Consider the following 24,956-nt stretch of genomic DNA (forward strand, 5'->3'; position numbering starts at 1 on the left):
ACACACACACACACACACACACACAAAACTGGCCCTGAAACCTTGGACAAGTTACTTAACCCCAATTGCTTAAAAACAAAAAAGAAATGATGAACTGGATTTCTTAGAAAAACATGGAACTTGCATGAAGTAATGAAGAGTGAAATAAACAGAACCAAGAACATTGTATACATTGTAATAGCAATATTGTTTTAAGAATGAATCTGAGTGGATAAGTCATTTTGACTATTATAAATACCCAAATTAACTATAAAGGACATATGAAAAAAGACACTAGCTGCATTCAGAGAAAGAACTAGTAAACAGAAGTATGTATAGAATAATTTAACATATTTATAACTATTTGTATCTAATGATAGTCATGGTGGGGAGGGAAAAAAAGAAATTTACATGATAACTTTAATATATATTTGAAAAGAATAGGAAGCTGTATTAATGTGCAATCATCTTTTTGTTATAGTGTGTTATGGAAATGCTTTTGTATTACATAAATTAAAAAACAAAACAAAAAGAAAGTGGGGAAAGAAAAGGAGAGGAAGGGAGAAGAGGGAGAAGTGACTAGAACAGAACACTGGGTTTATCTGTGCAGTCAGATAGGATATCAGCTAGGTGATGCAGTGGATAGAGCCTCGAGCCTAGGGTCAAAAAGACTTGAGTTCAAAATAGCACTCAGACACCTACTAGTTGTAAGAACCTGGGCAAGTCACTTAATTTCTGTTTTGCCTTACGTAACACTAGTACCTATCTCCCAAGGTTGTTGTGAGGTTCAAATGAGATAATAATTGTAAAGTGGCTTACCCTTAGCAAAGTGCCTGGCACATAATATGCTATGATGTTTGAAAAGGGTTTGAGAGACATAGTTTCTGTGTAATGTATTCATTTGTTAATCAAAGGAGGGTCATTTGGACATCTCTTAGACCAAAGACCCCCAGTGGTGGCGGGCTTATGGTTTATTTGGCTTTGGAAGAGAAAGTGTTCTGGAGATGAGACTACTCAACTATGATTGGCAATATGTTGAAGTAAGGGACTTAGGTCACTAAAATCTTGGTCAAAGAGATATCAATTTCCATATTTCAAGTCTTGATAATTAGGAGAATCAGCATTTCCCCTGACCTCTCTGAGCAGACACAATATGCAGGAATATACCCATTACCCTAAACTTAGAATTTCTTTTTACTGTCTGATTAGATTTTGGCCTGGATAAATCTCTAAGAGAGTTTTCAGAAGCTGATTGATTTCTGAATAAGGAAGAAAAGGGGAAAACCCTGGTCCTAATACAATAATTAGTTATTAATTATAAGAGCGATATTCATTTCTTGCAAAGCTCTACATAGTAGAGTAGTAGTATAATTATTATTATGATATGATATGACATGATTATTATATGATATGAAAGAAGGCTTAGAAGGTTCAGTTAGGTAGGAAGAGAATAAGGAGAGGAAAGTTTTGTGAAAATCAAGAGAGAGCCTATCAAGGAGGAGGGAATAGTCAACAGTGTCAAATGCTACAATGAGGTCAAGAGGGACAAAGACCATTTCAACTTGACATTTAATTTTACCTGGAAGAAAAAAGTGTCAGTCCATAAGAAGATCTGTTTGCAAGGAATTGAGGAGTGGAAGAAGAGGAAGTAAAGGCAAAGGGTAGAGATAGTGTTTTTCTAGTCTATTGTTCACTTTGTAAGGGAGGAACAAACTAAGATGAGTTTGAGTCAGGAATGTGATGGTAAGTGTTTAATAACAGATTCTCCAAATAGCATTAAGTTTTATCTGCATCATTAACACTTTCTTAAATCTATACAATCAACGAAATAATAAATCAAGCTCTGAGTTGTAACAGTTGATGATTTCTGATGTAGAAATATTCACACTGAAAATTTAACCATCTAGTTCTACAAGTTGGTTAGAACTGACTCCAGCACAGTCCTGTTTTTAGTGCACTGCAGGATCTTGTGAAAGTTCTACAAGGAAGGAAGAGATCAATGCATATGTCTATAGATCTCACAGAAGGAGGTAGTAGATAAAGAGAGATTTAAAATATTGGAGTTTTATAAGCAGATTAAATCACAGCCTTTGCATATTTATATACACAGTTTCATAGATTCTCCATATGACTTTCTTAATAGTATCCCCCCAAAAAACAAAAAAATTAACTTCTGTCCTTCAGCTTAACCTTGAAGTTCTTTTATCTGCTCAATTTTAAGTTTCTTAATACTTAAGGACCCTGTTTTATTAATATTTATAACTGATCCATCACCTAATGCAGTGTTTTGTCCACTAAATAAATGTTTGATGAATGGATGACTGTATTATATAATAAATGTAGATGTATAGGTGCAAATCTGTGAGAACCTTATTAAACACAACAAAACTCTGCCTTCCTCATAACCTGCTCAGCTGATAGCCTCTATGTGATGTTCTGGGCTCAAAGGCATCCATAGATTGCAAATGTGACTGTTTCTCTAAGTGCTTCATGCCGGCTTTGATGGGAAATCTCTCCTCACCCCTGCTGGAGAAATGTTTTTGTCAATTGCACCATTGTTCAAGCTCTCCTTGACTTACCACTTTTCTAGCCCCTCTCTCTTCGCCCTCATGCATTCAGAAGATGTTTTTGAAAGCAAACTTTTAATTGAAAAAAAATCAATAATATTTTTGCTACAGACATCATGTGTTTATCAGTGTTCTGGGGGACATTTAGTACCTAGATATCTGTAGAGATGCATTAAAACTATCTGACAGAAGTCTGGTTGGCAAATTAATGTGAATTTCCTTGAGGAGCTTCTATCTACCAGCACTAAGGGAGTTAATTTTTAAAAATGTTTTTTCTTGCTACCTTTTGTTTTCAAATCACCTGTTTTCCCAGAAAATCCTTCCCTTATCCCTACCTCATCCCAAAGAGCTTTCATTATCACAAAGAATAAAAATTAAACAAGAAAAAAAATATTCAGGGAAAATCACCAACTAAAGTTATCCAAGTCTAATATGTAAAAAGGGGGGTATTTAAATGTATCAGATTAAGAACAGATGACTTAAATGTCAGACACGCTTTTCTTGCTGCAGACTCTTTTCCCCAGTCCAAAGCACTGTTTAATATGCCAGCATGTTTTACAACAAAATCCCTCCAGGTTCTGTGGTTCAGTGCTCCATCTACTGGGGCCACCAAGCTTCCTGTGGTAGTCCTGTGAGTAGGTGACTGTCATAAACTTAAAACAAGATGCCATATATATGGATCTACTTTCATTAATTGTGTAAAAAGTCCAAAGATTTGAGTTGGGGTAAAGTCATTGAATCAACCAACAAACTATACTGATACTCCACCTATGTACCCACCTATACTGTGCTATGTCCTGAAAATACAAACACAGTGTAAAACAATCCTTGATTTCAAGGAGCTGACTTTCTAACAGGGTAACAACAACTATGCATATTAGCCTATATAGAATAAGAAAAAAAAAGAGAATAAATGCAAGGTATTTAAATGAAAGATGTGATGGCAAAGAACTGGAAATTGAGGAAATGTCCATCAGTTGGGGAATGATTGAACAAGTTGTAGTATATGAATGTAATGCAGTACTATTGTTCCATAAGAAATGATGAGCAGACAGATTTCAGAAAAACCTGGAAAGACTTGAATGAACTGATGCTGAGTGAAATGAGCAGAACCCGGAGAACATTGTTCACAGTAACAGTTACAATTTGTGATGACAAACTTTGATAGACTTAGCTTTTCTTAGCAATGCAAAGATCCAAGACAATTCCAAAAGGACTCATGATGGAAAATGCTGTCCACATCCAGAAAAAGAACTATGGATTCTGAATGCAGATCGAAGCCTATTATTATTTGTTCTCTTTCTCTCTCTCTCTCTCTTATTTTTTTGTTTCTTCTTCCCCATGGTTTCTCCCGTTGGTTCTAAGTCTTCTTTATAACATGACTAATGTGAAAATAAGTTCAATATGAATGTATATGTAGAGCCTATATAAAATGACATGCCATCTTGGGCAGGGAGGGGAGAGATAGGGAGAAAATTTGGAACTCAAAATCTTATGGAATTGAATGTTGAAAACTAAAAAAAATTAAAACCAAATGAAAGATTGTAACAATGGAGTGGGCAAAGGACGATTCTCCATCTTGAAGAATGAAGAGAGGGATTCTATAAGGCAGAGGAAGGTGGGAGTGCATGCCAGTGCATGACCCCAAATACAGAAGGAGGTGGGGCAGGAAGAAACAGCTATTAGAAGATTCCTCAGTCATCCATCTCTGGGTCTTCTAGTTGTATGACCACATGAAAGTCAGTTAACATACTTATGTCTCTGTTTCCTCATCTGTAAAATGAGGATAATAATAAATATAGTAACCATCTCAAAATGCTATCTTAAGGAGAATCCTGTTAAATGACCTCAACAGAGTGTTTTGCAAATCTCTCAAGTCCAATTCAATGGGTAATTATTAATTGGCATTAATTAGGAGAAGCTAGGTGGCACAGAGGATGGAGTCAGGAAGACTTTAATTCAAATCCTGCCTCAGAAACTTACTAGCTCTGTAAGGGGCAAATCACATAACCTTTCTGGGCCTCAGTTTCCTTATCTGTAAAATGTGGATAATAATTTCCACCTACATCATGGGATTATCTTGAGGATCAAATGAGTAATGCTTTGCACAACTTAATGCACTATATAAGTGCTATCTATATATTAATTAGTATTCTGTTGGTCATCCTGTTATAAAGGAGAATGGTTTTTTAACCTTGTTAGTTCTTGTCTTTGCCGAACACTTTGATTCCTTGAAAGTATTGACTGAGTCCAGGCCTTGAAGATATTGGGATGATGCACCACAAGACACTGATTTTGGATTCAGAAGACTTGATTTGAGTCCTGGCTTCACCACTTGCTTACTTTGTGACCTTGAATAAGTCACCCCAAGTCTGAATAATAGAGAATAATAATAATTGAACGACCTATATACTCTTTCCCATATTGTAAGAAACAACTTAGTAACACATATTAAAATACTTTGTACCCCTTAAAATTACAATATTGATATGGATCACTATTATTATATAAGGCCTTATTATTTTTAAATATACCTGAAAAGTCCAAGCTTACTAGCTTTTAGTGGGTGATGATGGCTACTATTTAAAAACAAAAGTGAACCTCGTATTAAATTACAAATTAAGCAAATCACAAAAGTGATTGGAAAAAAAAGTGATATTGGAAAGCTGAAGATTAATCCTAATCAGGAATCTTTTTAATTCATTTCCTGTGTCTCCTAACTTTCCCTAAACTTTGACTTATAGTCATGATGTAACCATATCATGTTCCATCTCAACTCATTCAGAAATGAAGCAGACTGTACCCTCATCCTTTTGAACATTAGCCAAATGTCAGGTAAATCATGGAATCACAGCTGAAATTCTAGTATTGACATAAATAAACAGAACCAGACAATGGATCTGGGAAAGGGTTAAAGGGTAGGGGTAGAAAGGGGAAAAAACCATCTTTTCAACCTCCCCTTTATTGTCTTTTTCTCTTTTTCAAAAATTTGTTTAAATTTATTTTTAACATTCTTTTTTTTTTAATTTGAGTTAGATTCTCTCCCTCCCTCCTGCTCCTCCCCACCTGGTGAAAAGGCAAACAACATGATATTAATTATACATGTGAAACATCATACAAAATATATTTAGCCATATTGCCAAAAAAGAAGCAAAAAAAATAAAGCAAGAAAATCATATTTAAGTTTGTATTCAGAATTCATCAGTTCTCTCTCTGGGGTTAAATAGAATTTTTTTTATTATGAGTTCCTTAGAATAGTGTTGGATCACTGTATTGATCAAAGTAGTGAAGTCTTTCACAACTGATCGTCATTACAGCACTGCTGTTACTGTGCACAGTGAACTCACAGTTCTTGTCACTTAACTTTGCATCACATCAGTTCATATAGGTCTTGCCATGTTTTGTTTTGTTTTTCCTGAAAGCAGCCCCCTTTTCATTTCTTATAGCACAATAATACTTTATCACAATCCTATGCCATAACTTATTAAACTATTCCCCAATTGATGAGCAATACCTCAATTTCTAATACTCTGCCACCACAATAAGAGCTGCTATAAATATATTTGTACTTTTAAGTTCTTTTCCTTTTTCTTTGCCCCCTGTGGGTACATATCTAGTAATGGTATTTCTGGGTCAAAGGGTATGTGCAGTTTTATAACCCTTTGGGCATAGTTCCAAATTTTTCTCTAGAATGGTTGGATTAGTTCACTACTCCACCAACAATTTATTAATGTACCTATTTTCCCTCATGCCTGATTCTAAGCCCAGTGCCTATCCACTGCACCATCTAACTGCCCCCAAATCTGATTCAGTTACCTCTATATTTCAAAAATGAGACCTTTATCAGAGAAACTTGTATAAAAGGCTTTGGTATAATTTCCTTGTGTGTAGTACCTTTTAGCCAAATGTAATTTCTCTGATTATTTCTTTCAATTAGGTCTATTTTTCTTTGTCTGACATCATGATGGGCACCCCTGCCCTCTTTGCTTCAGCTGAAGCATAAAGGACTCTGCTCCAGTCCTTCATTTCAACTCTGTGTGTCTTTTTTTTTGGAGGGGGCCAATTGGGGTTAAGTGACTTGGCCAAGGTCACAAGGCTAGTTTTTTGTGTTAAGGGTCTGAGGCTGCATTTGAACTCAGGTCCTCCTGACTCTAGGGTCGGTGCTCTATTCACTGCACCACCTAGCTGCCCCTGTGTGTGTCTTTCTATCCCAAGTGTGTCTCTTGCATGCAACATAATTGTTGGATTTTGCTTTCCAATCCATTCTGCTCTCTGCTTCCATTCTATTGGTTAGCTCATCCCACTCATATTTACCTGTACCTTTCCCTCCAACCCATTTTCCTCTGTTTATCTTTCTCTCTTTTTATCCTGGCTCTCCTCAAAAATCTATCTTGCAGGGGGTAGTTAGGTGGAGCCTGGAGTCAGGAGAACCTGAGTTCAAATCTGGCCTCAGACACTTGACACTTAATAGCCTTGTGACTTTGGACAAGTCACTTAACCCCAATTGCCCTCCAAAAAGCAAAAAAAAAGTCTATCTTGCTTCATACCACTGCCAGCCCCAATCTGTCTCCCCCTTTATTTCCCTCCTCCCATATCTCTTATCCCCTTTCTTTCCTATCTCCTTATGGGATAAGATATATTTCTGTATACAACTGAGTGTGTATAATATACTCTTCCCTTTTTGAACCAATTTCAATAAGAGTGAGGTTAATGCCTTGTGCGCCAACCCCCCATTTTCCCCTCCACTATAAAAGTTCTTCCTTGCATGCCTCCTTTATGTGAAAAAAATTCCCCATTCTACCTATCCCTTCCCCTTTCTCCGTTTTTTCTTTTCTTTTTCATAATAGCTCAGAATATTAAGCAATTAGTAATAATGCAAAAAGTATTAAGGTTTGAGAAGCACTTTACATGTATTATCTCATTTGATTCTCAAAACAACCCTGTGAGTTGTATGCTGTTATTATCCCCATTACAGATGAGGAAACTGAGGTTCAGAGAAGTGTTTTGATTCACCTAGTGTTAGGATTCATCTACAGCCTTCAGGTGACTGAGATATCATTTGAACCTCTTCTCAAGTCTTAACTTTCTACCCACTATGTCATGCCTCCCCTCTTCTTTTCTTTGAGATGCTCACCTCTTTGTTTCATTTCCAGGGTGAAGAAGGGAAAGAAGGGAAAGATGGAAAGCCAGGCCCCCCTGGAGAGCCAGTAAGTAACTGAATTATTTGTCAACACCCATCACTGGAGTTATTGAACTGAGGAATTAAGAGATTGGAGGTCATTCTGTGGACAAATAGCAGGGGTTCATAAGGGAAAGTAGAGGAAGAGGCAAAAAGCCAATAGATTATGGTTGGATAGGGGGATTTCAGAATTCTCAAACATTGAGATGGATGTTACATTTGTGTGTGATGGCAAGATCAAGGGTATGACAATCTTTGTATTCGTCTGAGTTGGGATGGAAAAGTAGTTTATGGGAAGTGAGTAGATTGAAGAATTAAGTTAGCAGTTAGGGTGTTTGAGGGACAATCAAAATATAGGTTGAAACCCTTAGTATGAGGGCAGGAGTTGTTGAAGAGAGAAACACTGTGAGCCAGTTATCAGGCAGCAAGTATGTGAGGCTGATTTTGAAATCAGGTCTTTCTAATTGTGGGTACAGTACTCTATCCAATGTACCAGTTTTAGGAAGAAACTGGGGTCCAGAAAGGTGGAACAACATGCCTGTGGCCAAGCCAGGACTGGAATCATAGGATCTTTGTGTCCAAGATAAAAGGGACTTCAGGGATCATTCAATCCACCTCGCTCATTCTACAGATCAAGAAAATAAGGCCCTAGGGACAACTAGGTGGCTCAGTAAGTAAGAACACCGGCCCCAGAGTCAGGATGACCTGGGATCGAATCCGGGCTCTGATACTTAGCACCACACCCAGAAATAACTGGCCGTGTAACCTTGAGCAAGTTACTTAACCCTGATTGCTTATAAAAATAAATAAATAAATACAAATAAAGAAAATAAGGCCCCCAAATACCTTTTGTTTTTTCAAATACATACATTTTTCCAAATGCTTTTCACAGTAATTATTAAAAATATTCTTGTGTAGAAGAAGTAACTGAATAAATTGGTGTTTGGAAATCAGATCTTTCCCTTACCTATTTGTGACTCTGACAAATTTTGTTTAAAACATTTTATTAAGTACCCACTATGTTCAGAGTTTTGTGCTATATGGTAGGGAGGAATATTAAGGTAAGTCAGTCATGTCTTCTGAATTCATAGAGCTTATAGCCTGGTAAGAAGTATAAGAAACATGTAGGAATATTCTAAATTAGAAATAGCATAAGACATGAAAACAAATTGCTATATTACTGTAGAGCTGGAAGAGAGCATGAAGGTCATCTAGGTCCTGATTAGTGTGCATAATGGCAGCCAGTTGGTACAGTGGATAAAGCACCAAGCCTGGAGTCAGGAAGACTCATCTTTGTGAGTTCAAGTCTGGCTTCAGATACTTACTTGCTTTGTGACCCTGGACAAGTCACTTAACTATCTTTGCCTCTGTTTCCTCATCAGTAAAATGAGCTGGAGAAGGAAACAGCAAACCACTCCAGTATCTTTGCAAAAAACACCCTAAAAGGGGCCACATTAAGTCAGACACAACTGAAAGGACTGAATAACTATGACCAAAAGTGTGCATAATGAATCTGTTAGGTGGCAGCATTATTGGAATTCAAACTGCATATTTCCATTGGGCTGGAACCAGTTACCATATTTTTCATAATTATAACTTCTAATAGTGCAGATTCAAATGCATTCAGTCACTTCATAGAATTCATTATTCACACTAATCAGAACCTAGAAAGGAAGAATGAATTCTGACCAAGGGAATCAGGGAAGGTTTTACTGAGCAGATTTTGAGTCAGAAATTTACAGATAGGTAATAGGAATAGAGAACATTGTAGATCAAAGAGCAAGGTGAGTAAAGGAATGTAGGAAGGAGGGCATGGAATGTGTATAAGGGACTGGAGCTGGCTACTACTTGGGGTTTGTATTTGGTAAATATGGGACAGTAAAAGAGGAAAGATCTTCATTTTGATCAAAAATCAGGTGTTAAGTACTCACTATGTAGAGGACCCTGTACCAGGCAGCAGAAATGTAAAAATGAAAGTCAGTTCAGACCCTCAAGATTCTTACAATCTAATGAGATGGGAGATGAAACATAGAACATAGACAACTGTAATATAAGTCAGACTATGGTGAACCGCCATTGGGAAGGACAAACATAGAGGAATAATAGATTAATAGAAGGAAAGATCATCTCTGACTTGAGTGATAAGAGAAGGTTTCCAGATGGAGGTGGCCCCTGAACTGAACATACAAAGAAGAGAAGAATTTCAGTAGGCAGGGATACATAGTGATGCTGTTATTGGTGGGGACAGTTTATACCAGTTGCCAAAGAAGCAAAAGACTTTATAAATGCTATGGAATGAATGCCTTTTCTCACCTCCTTCTTTCTCCTGTGCCTTTAGGGTCCTTCAGGAGAACCAGGCCTTCCAGGACAAGATGGTGCCAGAGGACCACCTGTAAGTGTCAAAATATTTTTTCTATGATAAATCTTATTTGACAAGTTGAGTATCGCTGGTAGACTCTGGCACTTACTGACAAAATAAACCTTATTCTCTGAATGGAAGGTTGGAAATGAGATGTAGATAAATATTTTGAGGAACCCCATAAGTTTATATGAGCAGAGGGAAGGAGGTGGAGAATTCTATCCCTCATCCTAAGCACATGTATAACATGACATCACATTTATCTTAGTAATAGCTATGTCTGTTTATGCATAATATAATGAATGATTTTCATTGGTACATGCAATTCCATAGCTTCAGGGTTACAGCCAAGATTTCAGGAATGAGAACGGGGCCTCAGAGACAGAAGATGTTTATAATAAGTAGTTTGTCAGGACCAGAGCTCATAGCATCATACAGTCAAGGTCATACAATCTTTGAAATTTACGTGTGGAAAAGATCTCAAAGATATTTAATTCAATTTCTTAACTTGTTAGGTAAGAAAACTGCAATGCAAAGCAGTAAATGAATTTGCCCAAGGTCATACTACTGGTTAAACAGCTAGGTGGCACAATGGATAGAACATTGAGCTTTGAGTAAAGAAGACCTGAGTTCAAATCCTGTCTTAGCCCTTGCTAGCTATGTGACCATGGGAAAATCATTTTAACTCCTGTGAGCCTGAGTGTCTTCATTTGTGAAACAGAGATAGTAGTTGTACCTGTATCACAGGATTGTGGTAAGAACCAAATGAGATCCAGATAAATAAGATGAGATGGTGATGATGATGATATCTAACATTTAAAAAGCACCTGCCATATGTCAAGCTTTGTGCTAAGGATGTTACAATTATTATACCATTTGATCCTCACAACAACCTGATGAGGCAGTTACCATTATACAGTTGAGGAAAATGAGGTAAATCGAGGTGAAGTGACTTTCCCAGGGTCACACAGCTAGTAAGTGTCTGAGGCCAGATTTAAATTCAGGGCTCCCTAATTCCAAGTCTTGTACTCTATCCATTATACCACCTAGCTATATAAATATCTCTTCTTGTTGTTGTTCAGTTGTTTCAGTCATGTCCCACTCTTTATGCCCCTTGGGAGTTTTCTTGGCAATTATACTGGAGTAGTTTGCTATTTCCTTCCCTAGCTCATTTTGCAAATGAGGAAACTGAGGCAAACTGGGTCACACAGCTAGTAAGTGTCTGAGGCCAGATTTTAACTCAGGAAGATGAATCTTCCTGACTTTAGGGCCAGCACTCTATCCACTGTACCACATAGTTGCCCCTATTTAAATGGTAGCTATTATTATTGTTGGTTATTATCCAGTGGCCAAGAAGCTATTGAAGGAATAAAAGCAGAGAAATCATCGGATAGACCTAGAGTTGGAAGGCATTTTAGGGGCCATGCTTTCCGACCATTTCCCTTGAAATCCTCCTTTTATTTTACATCCAGGTAAGCAAATAAGATGAGATCTAACCCTTGTTGCTCATCTCTTTTCAAGTCACCATGCTTTATTGAGGAATCTTTCACATTCTACTCTTAGAATCTTGGGTCTATAGAAGAGTCTAAGAGCAAAGTGGAGAATGATTGGGCTACTGCAACTGTGCAGATGCTTGTCCTACATTCTCCTTGTCCAGAAAGCTCTTATGAGGTGTGTGTGTGTGTGTGTGTGTGTGTATGCATACACATATGTGGTCACTGTTACAGAGGCAACTGACCTCCACTATGACTATAAAAAGATAGGGTAGGGTTGTGTATTGCCCCATGATGCCTTTGTTCTAAGAGGCTGATCCTTTGTCTTGAGAGGTTCTATTACGAACTACCAGGAGAAGGGAAACAGACCAGGCTAGTATAGAAAGAGACAGTATGGTGGATTGGTTTGGAATGACTAACAAAATTGGGCCAACGATAAAAGTAAGAATGTCAATGGTCATGTAATACCATGTTGCCCATATATATAGTATAAGAATTTCTTGCTCTCGAGAAAATTTTTCTGAAAAATTTAATTCTTTTTCTTTTAGGGATTCAAGGGACACACAGGAGATTCAGGTCCACCTGGCCCTAGGGTAAGTCAGTCACTTGATATTAAAATTAGGAAATGGGTAGGCTCTTGTAAAGTTCTCAAGCTCAGTCTTTCTGATTTTGGGTAGAACTAAACACAGTCACCTCAGACTGTTTAAAATCAATCCAGATTCCTCTTGTTACTTAAGTATCTTGTCATCCAAGAAAGTGACAGTGGACTTTCCATATAATTGGTTCTATAATGTACCACGTCTTCTTGACCTGGTTCTTTTAGATGTCTTGTTTTAGAAGACAGAGTTTGATATAAGAATGAATTCGGACAAATAGAGACTTTGTCGACTGTAGTCTTTATCACTAATATCTAGTAACTACCGCACAAGCCTGGCACAGAAACATGCATATAGTATGTGTTCAACAATACGACTTTATTTTAATCAGCAACACTACCATCACCATTCATTTCAAGTAAATTGAATAAGTAGACATTAAGCACCAACTATATACATTCAACAAGAATTTATTAAGTACTTATTGTATACCAGGCATTATGGGAATGCCACAACCAAACCAAAACAGTTCTGGTCATCAAGAAGTGTATATTCGCATGATAACATGTGCCTTTATGAGTATATAGGCTGTCCCAAAGAGCAGTTTTTAACCTTTTTAAAGCCCGGGACACCCTGTATGTAGAACAGACACAAAATGAATACAAGGTAGCTTGGCACTCATAGCTGGATTGTGGGAGAGGGATAAAGAAAGCCTTCATGGAGAAGCTGGTCCATGAGCTTAATCTTGGAGGGTACCATGGGATTCTAAGACTTGAAGGGAGGCATGGAGCAAAGTTGGTGGAAAGGTAAAAAGACAGGAAATGGAAGGAGTATCATGTAAATGAAGCAGTAAGTAGGCCTTTCTGGTCAGCTCACAGAATACTTGGAAGAGAATAATGTGGAAGAAGTCTGGAAAGGGATGACAATCTAGCTTACAAAAGGATTTAAATAGCAAACTGAAAAGTTAGTATCTGATCTTACAAGTAATAGGGAGCTACAGTAATTCACTGAGTAGAGGAGTCACACAATAAAACTAAAGCTTTAGGATATTTATTTTGGCAGCTCTAAGGAAGATAGATTGGCCCTGGGCTAGGATAAAACAATAAGAAGTAATAATCCTTGTCTTCAAGAGCCTATAATATCAGACCCCTACATATATAAATATAAAAGAAATGATAAATGCAAAGGAGAGATCCATAGAAATTAATACTTGTTTTGAGATTTGATAAATTTTGAACACCAGTATGGATGAAAATTAGATTTAGAGTAGCACTCCACTTATCATGATAAGCTCCACACAGATAACTGATGAAAAAGGTCACATCATAAAGAGATCAGAGAAACATAGAAAAAATACCTATCAGATCTATTGGTTAGGAGAAAAGTACATGACCAAATAAGTCATAGAGAGGTTGCACAGAAGAGAAAAAGAATAACTTTGATCATTTTGTAATTGATTACATAAAATTAAAATGTCTTTACACAAACAAAAATAAATTAGGATTAAAAAGTTAAAGAAAATAACTGAGGGGGGGAATGTTTGCAGCATGTATCTCTGATAAAAGTTTTATTTCTAAGATATATAAGGAACTGATTTAAATTTTAAAGAATGAGAACTATTCCCCAATTGACAAATGGTCTAAGGCTTTGAACTGACAGTTCTTAAGGGAAAAAATTCAGGCTATCTATAGTCATATGAAAAAAATAAATTAAAAAAACAAAAAAGAAAACACCTTGTTCCAAATGACTATTAATTAAAAAGGCAAATTAAAGCAATTTTGGGCAATTCCACCTCCCATCTGTCAGCTTGGCAATGATCTCATTAAAAAGAAATGATAAATGTTGGAGGTATTATGAAAACAAAAAGGTATATTGATGAATTACTAGTGGACCTGAGGATGGACACATATTCTAGAAAGCAATTTGTAATTATACACATACCCAGACATACATACTAAACAGTAATATGCCCTTTGTCCCAGTGATACAACTGTAGGCCTATACCCAAAAGAGATAAAAGAAGTAGAAAAAAGTCCTATATGGACAAAAACAATTACAGATTTTTTGTGATAACAGAAACACTGGAAACTAAAGAGATGTCCATCAATTAAGGAATGGCTGAATAAGTTGTTTTTTAAATGTGATGGAATACTGTTGTGCTATAAGAAATGAGGAAATAAATAATTTCAAAGAGATATGGAAAGAGTTATATGAATTGACACAGACTAAAATGAGCAGAACTAGAAGGACAATTAGTACTACAACATCAATATTATAAAATGAACAATTTCAAAGACTTAAAAAAAAATGAGGAATGGAATGTGCAGAAGCAAGAGAATGAAAAATGCAGTAACAGCAACTCTATAAAGACAAACAGTTTTGAAAGTTGCAATAATTATGATCAATACAATGACCATCCATGATTGTAAAAGATCAATAATGAAGCATATTACCCACTTCCTAACAAAGGTAAAGGATTTAGCATGCAGAATGAGATGTGTTTTTTATATAGTCAGTGAGGGAATTTGTTTTGCTTGACCCTATATATTTGTTAAAGGAATTCTTTCTCTTTTTTGCCCATTAGGGTAGGAAATAAGAAAATAGATTTCTTTTAATTAAAAATTAATTGTAAAATAGAGAGGCTTGGAGGTGCTAGAGAGAGAGAAACAGAGATGCAATGTTGCATTACTTTCAGAATAATAGCAAATAACTATAATAATAACATTTATATAGCACCTACTATGTGCTGAGTACTATTAAGCAGTGGACAAATATCTCGTTTGATCCTCATAACAACCCTGGGATAGGTGCTATTATTATCCCCATTTTACAGTTGAAGAAACTAAAGCAGATAGAAGTAAGTGACTTTCTCAGGGTCACATAGCTAATAAGTATCTGAGGCTAGATTTGAATTCAGGTCTTCCTAACTACAGGTCCAGCACAGCATACCACCGAGCTGCCCCAATAATATGCAAATGTTTATAATGTAAAACCAAAGCATATTAATAAAACTTCAAAAAAAAAGAAATTTCTACAAAATATTTTAAAAAGGAAGGATCTTTTGCATCCAGAGAATCATATGATGATCTAGCAAAGGCACTAGGGAAGTTTAGCCTAGACCAGAAAAGACTAAGGAAGGCCTAATGGCTACCTTCAAAAATAAGCCTTGTTCAGATAGTAGAAGGATTCAATTCATTCTGCTTTATCTCAAAGGGCAGAGCTGGGAGCAATGGGCAGAATATGTAAAAATGGAGGGAGAGAAAGAAGTGATTAAGTATTTAAATATCACCTACTATGTGCCAGTCACATGCTCAGCACTTAATTTTTAAAAAATATTTTATTCTTTCCCAATTACATGTCAAAATAATTTTTAACATTTTGAAAATGTTTTGAGTTAAAAATTCTATCCTTCCCCCATTTTCTGAGATAGTAGCAATCTGATATAGTTTATACATATGCAATCCTATAAAACATTTCCATATTAGTCATTTTTTATAAGAAAACTCAGAATAAGAGGAAGGAAGGAAGGGAGGAAGGAAGGAAGGAAGGGAGGAAGAAAGGAAGGAAAGTGAAAGAGAGAGAAAGAAAGAAACAAAGAAAGAAAGAGACAGACAGACAAAGAACAAATAGCATGCTCTAATCTATATGCAGACAGTATCAGTTCTTTCTCTGGAAGCAGATAGTAAACTTCATCATGAGTCCTTTCTGACTATCTTGGATTGTTGTATTGCTGAGAATACAAGTCATTCACAATTCTGCATTGTATAATATTGCTGTTACAGTGTGCAGCATACCCCTGGTTCTGTTTACTTCATTTTGCATCAAATCATACAAGGCTTTCCAGGTTTCCTGAAATCATCCCTCTTGTCATTTCTAAATCACAATAATATTCACAATCACATACCACAGCTTGTGCTAAGCACTTTACAAATATTATTGCATTTGGGACAGCTAGGTGGCACAGTGACTATAGCACTGGCACTGGAATCAGGAGGACCTGAGTTCAAATTCTGCCTCAGATGCTTGACACTTAACTAGCTGTGTGACCTTGGGCAAGTCACTTAACCCCAATTGCCTTGCCTTCCCTCCCTCCAAATATATATATATATATATATATATATATATATATATATATGTATGTATAATGTATAATTTCATTTTATCCTCACAACAATCCTGTGAGGTATCTGCTAAAGCTATTACCTTATGACTTTTGATTTCACTTCAAAAGTCAATCAACAAGATTTATTTTAGGCTTACTATGTACCAAGCATTGTGCTAAGTATAGAGGTATACAAAGAAAGTTACACATATATGCATATATATATGTATATGTATATATATGATCCCTACCCTCAAGGAGTTCACACTCTAATGGAGAAAATAACATACAAAGAATTTCATGAATACACACTAGATACAGCATAAATGTGAGGCAGTCTCAGAGAGAAGGGACTAGAGGCAGATGTGAGGGTGCTGTGAAAGGCCTCTTGGAACAGACATTTTATTAAGCACCTACTATGTCCAACATCTGGTGTTGGTTCAGGAGATACAAAGAATCCTACCTCAAAGTGCAAGCAGTCTTCTGGAAAGATAAGTCATTTCTGCAAATAATTACAGCATGAGGGAACATACTAAATGCAGAGAAGGGGTCCAGAAAAAAATGAGAAATTTATAAAGGGAGAGGCAATTTCCAGCTGGAAGTCATATAGTCCAAGTGTCTCATTTTGCAAACTACATTGGGAGAGGTGAGGGGACATGCCCAACATCACAAAGGTAGTAAATGGCAGAGCCATGATTTGAACCCTGCCCCTTCCCACCATATTTTGTTTTCTACTGTTCCAAGTCTATAGTAGTTAAAATTCACAGCAATGCTGTGAGGCAACTACCAGAATGATGACAGTTTTCAATTGATTGTGGTACAGAAAATGATGCTCAGACATTAAGTGTCTTGTTCCTGGTGATAGGATCATTAGTATCATAGATTTTGAGCTGTAAGAGATAAGGTACCCAAGGGTGGGGTCCAAGTTTCCATTGGGTTGGAGATTGTTGGAGAATAGGGCCATGATAAGAAGATAGACTTTTTTTCTCTAAGTGGTAACTTGATCTTTCTGAAAATTCCAACTTCTGTCCCGGGTTCAGTAAGGAGAATAAAGGAGATCTCATGCTGAGGCAAAGCTCTGGCAGTAGAGAGTGAAGGGCCCACTGATTGCCAACTCAGAGATGCCATCCAGTAAGGGGTTAGCAATAGACAAAAATACCAGCTGGGTTTTGGCTGGGATAGGGCTGCGACATTTTGTTTTGTGGTTCTTCTATCATAATTATATCATGGAGGAAAGTATAGTATGCACACACACACACACTCACACACTCACACTCAGAAATATCTAGGGCTTTCAAAAACACAGTCTTTACCTACACCCCTCAATTTCTTTTCCCAGGTAACTCCACAAGAACACCTTCCACAGGGACAGGTATTTTTTTTGCCATCTCATGTTTTAATTAAGATGTTCTCTTTGTTTTCTTCTCTCTTAGGGAGAGCCAGGAACACCAGGCCCTGCAGGCAGAGAAGGATCACCAGGGAAAGATGTAAGTGCACTGCCAATCTATTGGGGGTAGGGTGGGAGAAAGAAGTTTCATTTTAGGATTGCACACGATTACCCCAGATTCAGCAACCAAGGGCACAAAGATTGTGCTTGAACACAAACCATTGTAGGTTCTCAGATTAAGTGTCGGGGACTATCCAACACAGTTTGAAACTAATGATGGTCCAAGCCACTCTTTCCATCCTCTGTGATGAAGAGAAAGAATGGGCCAGGAAAGCCGGGGAATTATTTCCTGTATTAGGCATTCACGCATTCACATTGAGAAAGGCATCAACATGGAAATATGAGCACCTAGGTTATTTCATGTTGAAATTTAACATCGGTGAAAGATTTTAGCCTTTCCAATGAGTTACTTCACTGTTCCCATCCCTTTCCCATCCTATATTATAACTACATGTGTATTATTCATTTTTCCCTTTAGTTTATTGATTAATTTAATTAATTAATTAAGTTTAATTAATTTAATTTTTAATTTTTATATTTAAATTTAATTTTAAATTTTTATATTTAAATTTAATTTAATTTTTAATTTTAATAATTAATTTAATTTAATTAATTAATTAAGTTAAATAATCATCAAGTGTCTAGGAGCCTCTCTATATTTAGCAATCACCAAGCATTTATTAATCACCTACAATGCATTTTGGCTTCCTTTAAGTTCAAGCTAAAATCCTGTGCTTGAGGTGTCTTTTCTTATCCCCATTAATTTTAATCCCTTCCTTCTGTTCCTTATCTCCAAACTATATTGTCCATAACTTGTTTGTACCTGGTTGTTCACAGAGTGTTTCGCCCATTAGACTGTAAACTTCTTGAGAGCATGGATTGTTTTTTGCCTTCCTTTGTATTCCTATGTACAATGCTTACAGTCCATTGATAAATGTTTGTTGACTCTAGCGCTTCTTAAACTGTGGATCTTGAGTGGAAAAAGTTTAAGAAGCCCTGGACTGAATGACTCCCAGGAACTATGCTAGCAATCAGGGATGTAAAGAAAGACAAAAACATGATTCCTGCCCTAAGGAGCTAACGTTTTAACTCTAATAACAACATGCAAGAAAACATTGCACGTATGAGATATTTACAGTGAAAATGAAAGGTAATCACCGACAGAAGGCAGTAGCTATTGGGTGTGTGGGAGGATATCAGAAAAAGCTGTTTGCAAAAGGTGAGATCTGGGATGAGTCCTAAAGAAAACCAGAGAAGCTCAGATGCAGAGGTGAGGAGGGAGAAAACATTCCAGTCAGGAGGAATAACCAATACAAATGCATGGAGATAGGAGATGAAGTATCTTCTGAGAAAAGGAGACTAGCGTCACTGGATCTTGGAACATGTGGAGCAAAGTGTACGAAGGCTAGAAAGGGATCAGTAAGGGATCAGCATGTGAAGAACCATCAAAGCCAAATGAGAATTTCATGTTAAACCCTGTAGGTAAATTTAGCTATGATCAGTCTTGAGAAGGAGGCTGTTTGTTGCCAGGGCCATGCTGGAAACTTTTTATAACACTTCCTCATAATAGTCCTGTGAGAGAGATATTAATGTGCCCATTTTATAGATGAGGAAAGTTAGGCCCAGAGACTTTAATTGACTGGCCCAAAGTCATACAGCTAAATGGTTGTATAACTCAGAATACTGCCCAGGTTTCCAAATTTCTGGTTAAGTTCTTTTTCCATCACACCTTTGTTTCAGAGAAGAGAAGAAGGGGTACTCTGAGAATAAAGAGTTAGGTTACAGTCAACAAATTGGAAAAAAAAAATTATAGGCATTGTAGATTTAGGTGTAGAAAGGATGTTAGAGATCATTGGGTCTAACTCGTCTCAATTTATGGATAAGGAAACTGAGACACAGAGAGATTCAGTAACATACCTGGAGTCAGAAAGCTAGTAACTGTCTGAGATGGGATTCAAACCCAGGTCTTTCTGACTCTAAGTCCCCAGCTTGCCTGTAGACTATATATTTTGGACAGTACAGAAAGATAAATTTCCTATACTTTTAAAATCTTCTAAGATTTAGAGTAGAAATAGACCTTAAACATTATATAATGTTATCTGATCATTTCACAGACAGGGAAACTGAGGCCTTAAGAAGTTAAGTGATTTTTTTACAATCATAGAGCTTACATGAAATGATGCTTGACCTCTGATTCCAAATCTGATGGTTTTTGAAGCATAAGTCAAACCAAATATAAACCAGACTTTTGATTAGTAGAGTCTTAAGTTGGTGGGAAACTTGGAAGTCATCTATCCTGCCTTGGTGTGGAGGGAAATAGATTTCAGCCCAATATAAAACAAACAAAAAAGAAAACCTAACACTTTCCAAACTGCCCAAGAGTATGCATGACTGTTTACTAGGATAGTTCTCCAACACTAAATATATCTTTTGAATGATGCTATAGTAGAACGAGCATTGGATTTCACATTAGAAGACCTGGCTTTGAAATCCAGCTCTGCCACTTACCACCTTTGGGACCATAGCAAGTCACTGCATTTTCTCCAGATCTCATTTTCCTTACCTATAAAAGAAGAGGGTTTAGTCAGGTGATCCCAAAGGTCCTTATGGCACCAACATGATATTCACCGCACCTACGGCAATTATAAATATGTCAGCATAATTCTGAATCACAAAATATAATAGACTCTCTACATGGAAGACAGAACCAAAACAATTATTCAAACACCAGAAAGCCAAATCCATCCTAGCAACAAAGAAATATATATACAATAACACTGCGGAGGGCACCTCCATCCCCCTGCTAGGGCCTTCCCACAAATGAACACTTACAGTTTGTTGCCTGCTTACTCTTTCCCTCAGCTCTAACTGCTCTGACCAACTTCCTCTGGGCTCTATTCCACCCTTTCTGCTCCATCTGTTCAGCAAGTTCCTCCCACCAGACTCATGTGACTCAAACTCATGTAACTTAGGCTTCCATGTGACTTAAGCAGGTCACATGGGTCTATTAATGGATGGGAAAGATCTTCCCATTTACATTACCATTACAGTTCTCTAAAATCTTATGATCTTTTTGTTTACCTGTTAATCACAGTCATCATTTTTGTTATTGTTGTTTGTTAAACATTTTAGCATTTGATTATTTGGGTTTCTCTTTAAACCTTCTTCCTGTATCTCATTAGAATCTGCTCCTTTTTTTTATTCCATGCTGGGCCTGGATGTCAGTGTTTTCTTTCAAGGATACTTTAGGCTGTCTTACCCAATGTCACTCTTTTATGTTCCTCCGTGAAATTATGTTTGCATTAATAATTGGAAAACTTATTTTCTTTTTCTAGGGTGACACTGGACCCACAGGGCCCCCCGGTGCTCGGGGACTTAGGGGAATACCGGTGAGTTGTCTTTTTTTCTCTAGGCAGCTATTTCAATTTGTCAGCAGGATCATCCAGAGGCAGATGTGAGGGACCAACCAATAAAAAGGTTTTGTTTATCTAGAGAGCTTACCTCTTTTTGATATAGGCAATATGAATATAATTATCTCCATTTTACAGATGGAGAAACTGAGACTCCTCCCCCCAAAATGAAAGTACCTTAACCAAGGTCATACAAGCTAAAAAGTGCCAAAGCTGGGGCTTGCGTCCAAGTTGCCTGAATTCCTGTCTGTCTCTTTTTACTGTGACACTACATATTCTCTCCATGTACAGTGTTTTTCTCCCTTCTCTTTTCCATCATTGCCTTCATTCATGGGAAATCAAGTTAAGATGAATATCAGCAACAGCTTGGAAAGGAGAAATGTCAAAGGGTAGCCTGAGAGAGGCATATGCAAGGAGGTAGTCCTACAAGTATGCTTAGCTGTTGGTGGAAGGCTTAGGAACTAATGTATATGTATGTTTATAAATGTTAGCTCCCCTGGCTAGTGGCTGGTGGAGCTGCTTCTCTTTCTCCCATCACCTTCCTCCATGGGTCACTACCCCTAATCAGGGGTGGAGATCCTGTGGCCTTCTAGGTCCTTGGGGGCAGCCTTTTGCCTTAATCCAAATTTTATAGAACAAATCCTTTTATTAAGGGGATTTGTTCTATGAAGTTTGAATTGAATCAGAGAGCCAACTTAAGGACCTAGAGGGCCACATGTGGCCTTGAGGCTGCAGGTTCCCCACCCTGACCCAGATCTCAGCAGATTTGAACTGCCCATAGTGTAGGCAAAAAGTGACCAGAGCCTAGGGATAGTCCCTACTTACAAGGTTCTGGAGTGGCAAGGGTGTTCTCAGAGCACACGATCCAAGTTACATTCTAAAAACTCTTGAGTTTTTTGAAGATTCAGAAGAAGTGGGTTTGGGTTGGTTTTATTTTATTTGGGGGGTAAAGGGAGATCCGGACCTGTGATTTCATTGATGTAGGGAGTTCAAGGAAGAAACTTCCTACCAGTGCAAGTCAGTAACTGTTCTACATCAGCTTGAAAAGTTACCTGAGGCACTAAGAGGGTAAGGGACTTGCCTAGGGTCATACAGCTAAGTAATATGTATCATGACTAGGATTGGAGCCTAGGTCATCTTGATTCTAAGAGTTATTTTTCCTCTACGCCAGGGGTTCCCAGTGGTTTGAGGTCCTTATGTCTCTTGGCTTTTAGTAAACCTTCTTAAACCCCCATTTAATATGAAAGGAAATAAGTTCTAGAGTTTACCAGGCAGTCAATAAACATTTATTAAGCTCCCACTGTGTACCAGACAGCACATATGGGGCAGCTAGGTGGTGCAATGGAGAGACTACCAGGCTTGGAGTAAGGAAGATTCATTGTCCTGAGATATCCCTCTGACATTTCATAGCCATGTGGCCCTGGACAAGTCACTTAACCCAGTTTGCCTCAGTTTTCTCATCTGTAAAATGACCTGGAGAAGGAAATGACAAACCACCCCAGTATCTCTGCAAAGAAAACCTCAGCTGGGGTCACAAAGAGTCAGACCCAACTAAAAAGCTACTGTAACAGCATGTGCTAGACATTGTGCTCAGTGCTGGTAATTTGAAGAAAGATAAAAGACAATCCCAGTTCTTGAGGAGCATAAGGGATATTGCACTGAAGAAATAAAGCACATTCATTAATTGCAATAGGATAATATAATGATTTATAGTCTAAAGGATATGCACATAAGAAATAAAATAAAAATAAACATTCATTTCAGTAAGATGAAATAGTGATCTAAATATTTTCCCTACCCCTTATTTTGCATAAGAAAAAAGGATAGAAAACTGAATGGAAGGGATTGGTGTCACTGTGGTAGAATAGAGTGGTGGCATTCTTACCTATATTTTTCTCCCTACAGGGTAAAAATGGATCTCCCGGCTCTCCTGGAGACCCTGGCCAACCAGGTAACCCAGTAAGTACCTGTCGAATGCCAAGTAAAGGAAGGATTAAGTAACTTTCCAGATCCCAGCCAGCTGCAGCCCATTGCTTTTGTTTCCCTACTTCACGAGAAGTGGGCTAGGTCCCATTCATCTGTATGCACCCTCCACAGTAACTCCATAGGCTGCCACTGGAAGAAGGGGAAGACTCAATTCCTCTTGCCACCAGAGCATCAGATTTATCTCACGTGGCCCCAAGAAAAGGCACATTGTTCCATAGCTGAGGAAACCAGAAGGGGGTAATTGGACTGATTGCACATTACCTCAGGCAGAGGGAGTAATGAGTCTGTCTATCATCTCAAGATGTATTTATGGGCACTGCAAACAGACAGCCTCCCAGTGGGAAGCAGAACAAATGGGAATCTTCAGATGAATGGAGGAAAGAGTAGAAAGACTTGGTGTTCAGCCACTGGCAGTGGAGAGAAATGCCAGGAAAAGAAGTCTACTGAGGGCTTCTGGGAATGGTCAGGATAAAACATAGCCTAAATAGCCTTCCAAGGAGAGCTTTCCAAGGAGGCTTCAGAAGTAAGAACCCAACTATTATTGTGGATTGCTAATGTATCTCTGATGGCAGAACACAGTCCATTCCCACCTTCAAACATTAGATTTTCTAATTGGGTTAGGAGTATCAATACTATTGGTGGATGGATGGGTGGATGCAAGCATACACGCATGCACACACACACACACGCACACACACACACACACACACACACACACACACACACACACTCTTTCTTTTTTAAACAAAACATTAGAAGTACCCTCAGAGGCCATCCAGTCTACTGCCTACCTGAGCAACAATTCTCTTTCAGAATTATTGTATTCTGTGATTTGATGATTTCCAACAAGTTATCAGGCGGAAGAGAGCTATGTAAATGTGTGTGTTCCAATAATGCTGCTGTTTTTTTTACAGCATTTCTGGACCTATATAAAAAAGGTCTTCAAAGCCAGTCAGGGACCACTGGGGAAAGTCAGCCTCCTTTATTTATAGTCATACACCATTTTTATCCAAAATGCTATTCTCTCCCACCACCACTCCACCTCTCTCTCTCCCTCTCTCTGCTCCCTGTCCATCTGCCATAGATCCATCAGGATTGTTTCTGGATGACTTTTGGCTTTTTCGCAAAGTTAAATCTATACTGTTAAAAAGAATTTGTTATTAAAAACAATTTGTAGATCTTTCCCACATTTCAACAGTTTGTTGTCCTGTTTCCATTTTCACCTTCACTGTCCTCAAGATAAATTTGATTAGAGTTTCTTACTAAGCTTTTTTTCTTTAAATTGTTTTTTTCCTCCACTGATTCTCACCATTTTGTGATGTGATAGTCCCTATAATAATGTACTTATCTATTTCATAATATTTTAGAAATAAATTTGCATTCTATATTTTTAAAAAGATCTATCCTGAAAGGATGCAGGTTGTAACAAACACTGGTTTTGGAGTCAGAAGCCCCGAGTTCAAAACTTACCTCTATTGCTTACCATTCATGTGACTTTGCCTCTAAACTGTGAGCCTCAGGTTCCTCATCTTTGAAATGAGAATGTTGGACAAGATGGCTTCTCACATCCTTTCCAGAACTATATCTGTGATCCCATGACACAAAAGGATACCCTTTTCTGTTTGGCATTTCTCTAATGAACTACTGTGTATTATTATGTATTATAATTATCTGTGTGCTCAGGTAAACTTTAGTACAGCCCTTCTAGACTATAGATTACGTAAAGGCAGGGACTGTATTTTGGGTAAAGTACATACATCCCTGGCACTCAGCAGAGTACATACAATAAGGATTTAATGTCTGTTAAATTCAATTTAATGATACTCTCTTTCTCCATC

The 24,956-nt window shown here is 37.5% G+C and overlaps 1 protein-coding gene across 1 annotated transcript in view; it reads left to right on the forward strand.

Annotated features, from left to right (window-relative positions):
- Positions 1 to 24,956, forward strand: part of COL22A1 (collagen type XXII alpha 1 chain) — a 630,085-nt gene that overhangs the window by 571,454 nt on the left and 33,675 nt on the right. Inside the window, exons 52-57 of the mRNA XM_069081305.1 lie at positions 7,700 to 7,753; positions 10,064 to 10,117; positions 12,126 to 12,170; positions 17,709 to 17,762; positions 21,058 to 21,111; positions 23,038 to 23,091. Coding sequence (XP_068937406.1) covers positions 7,700 to 7,753; positions 10,064 to 10,117; positions 12,126 to 12,170; positions 17,709 to 17,762; positions 21,058 to 21,111; positions 23,038 to 23,091 — 315 coding nt within the window. The remainder of the gene's footprint in view (positions 1 to 7,699; positions 7,754 to 10,063; positions 10,118 to 12,125; positions 12,171 to 17,708; positions 17,763 to 21,057; positions 21,112 to 23,037; positions 23,092 to 24,956) is intronic.

The sequence above is a fragment of the Petaurus breviceps genome, unplaced genomic scaffold, assembly GCF_028583685.1.
Source record: "Petaurus breviceps papuanus isolate PSGF00001 unplaced genomic scaffold, PetGlider_PUasm1.0 98, whole genome shotgun sequence".
Lineage (NCBI taxonomy): Eukaryota > Metazoa > Chordata > Mammalia > Diprotodontia > Petauridae > Petaurus > Petaurus breviceps.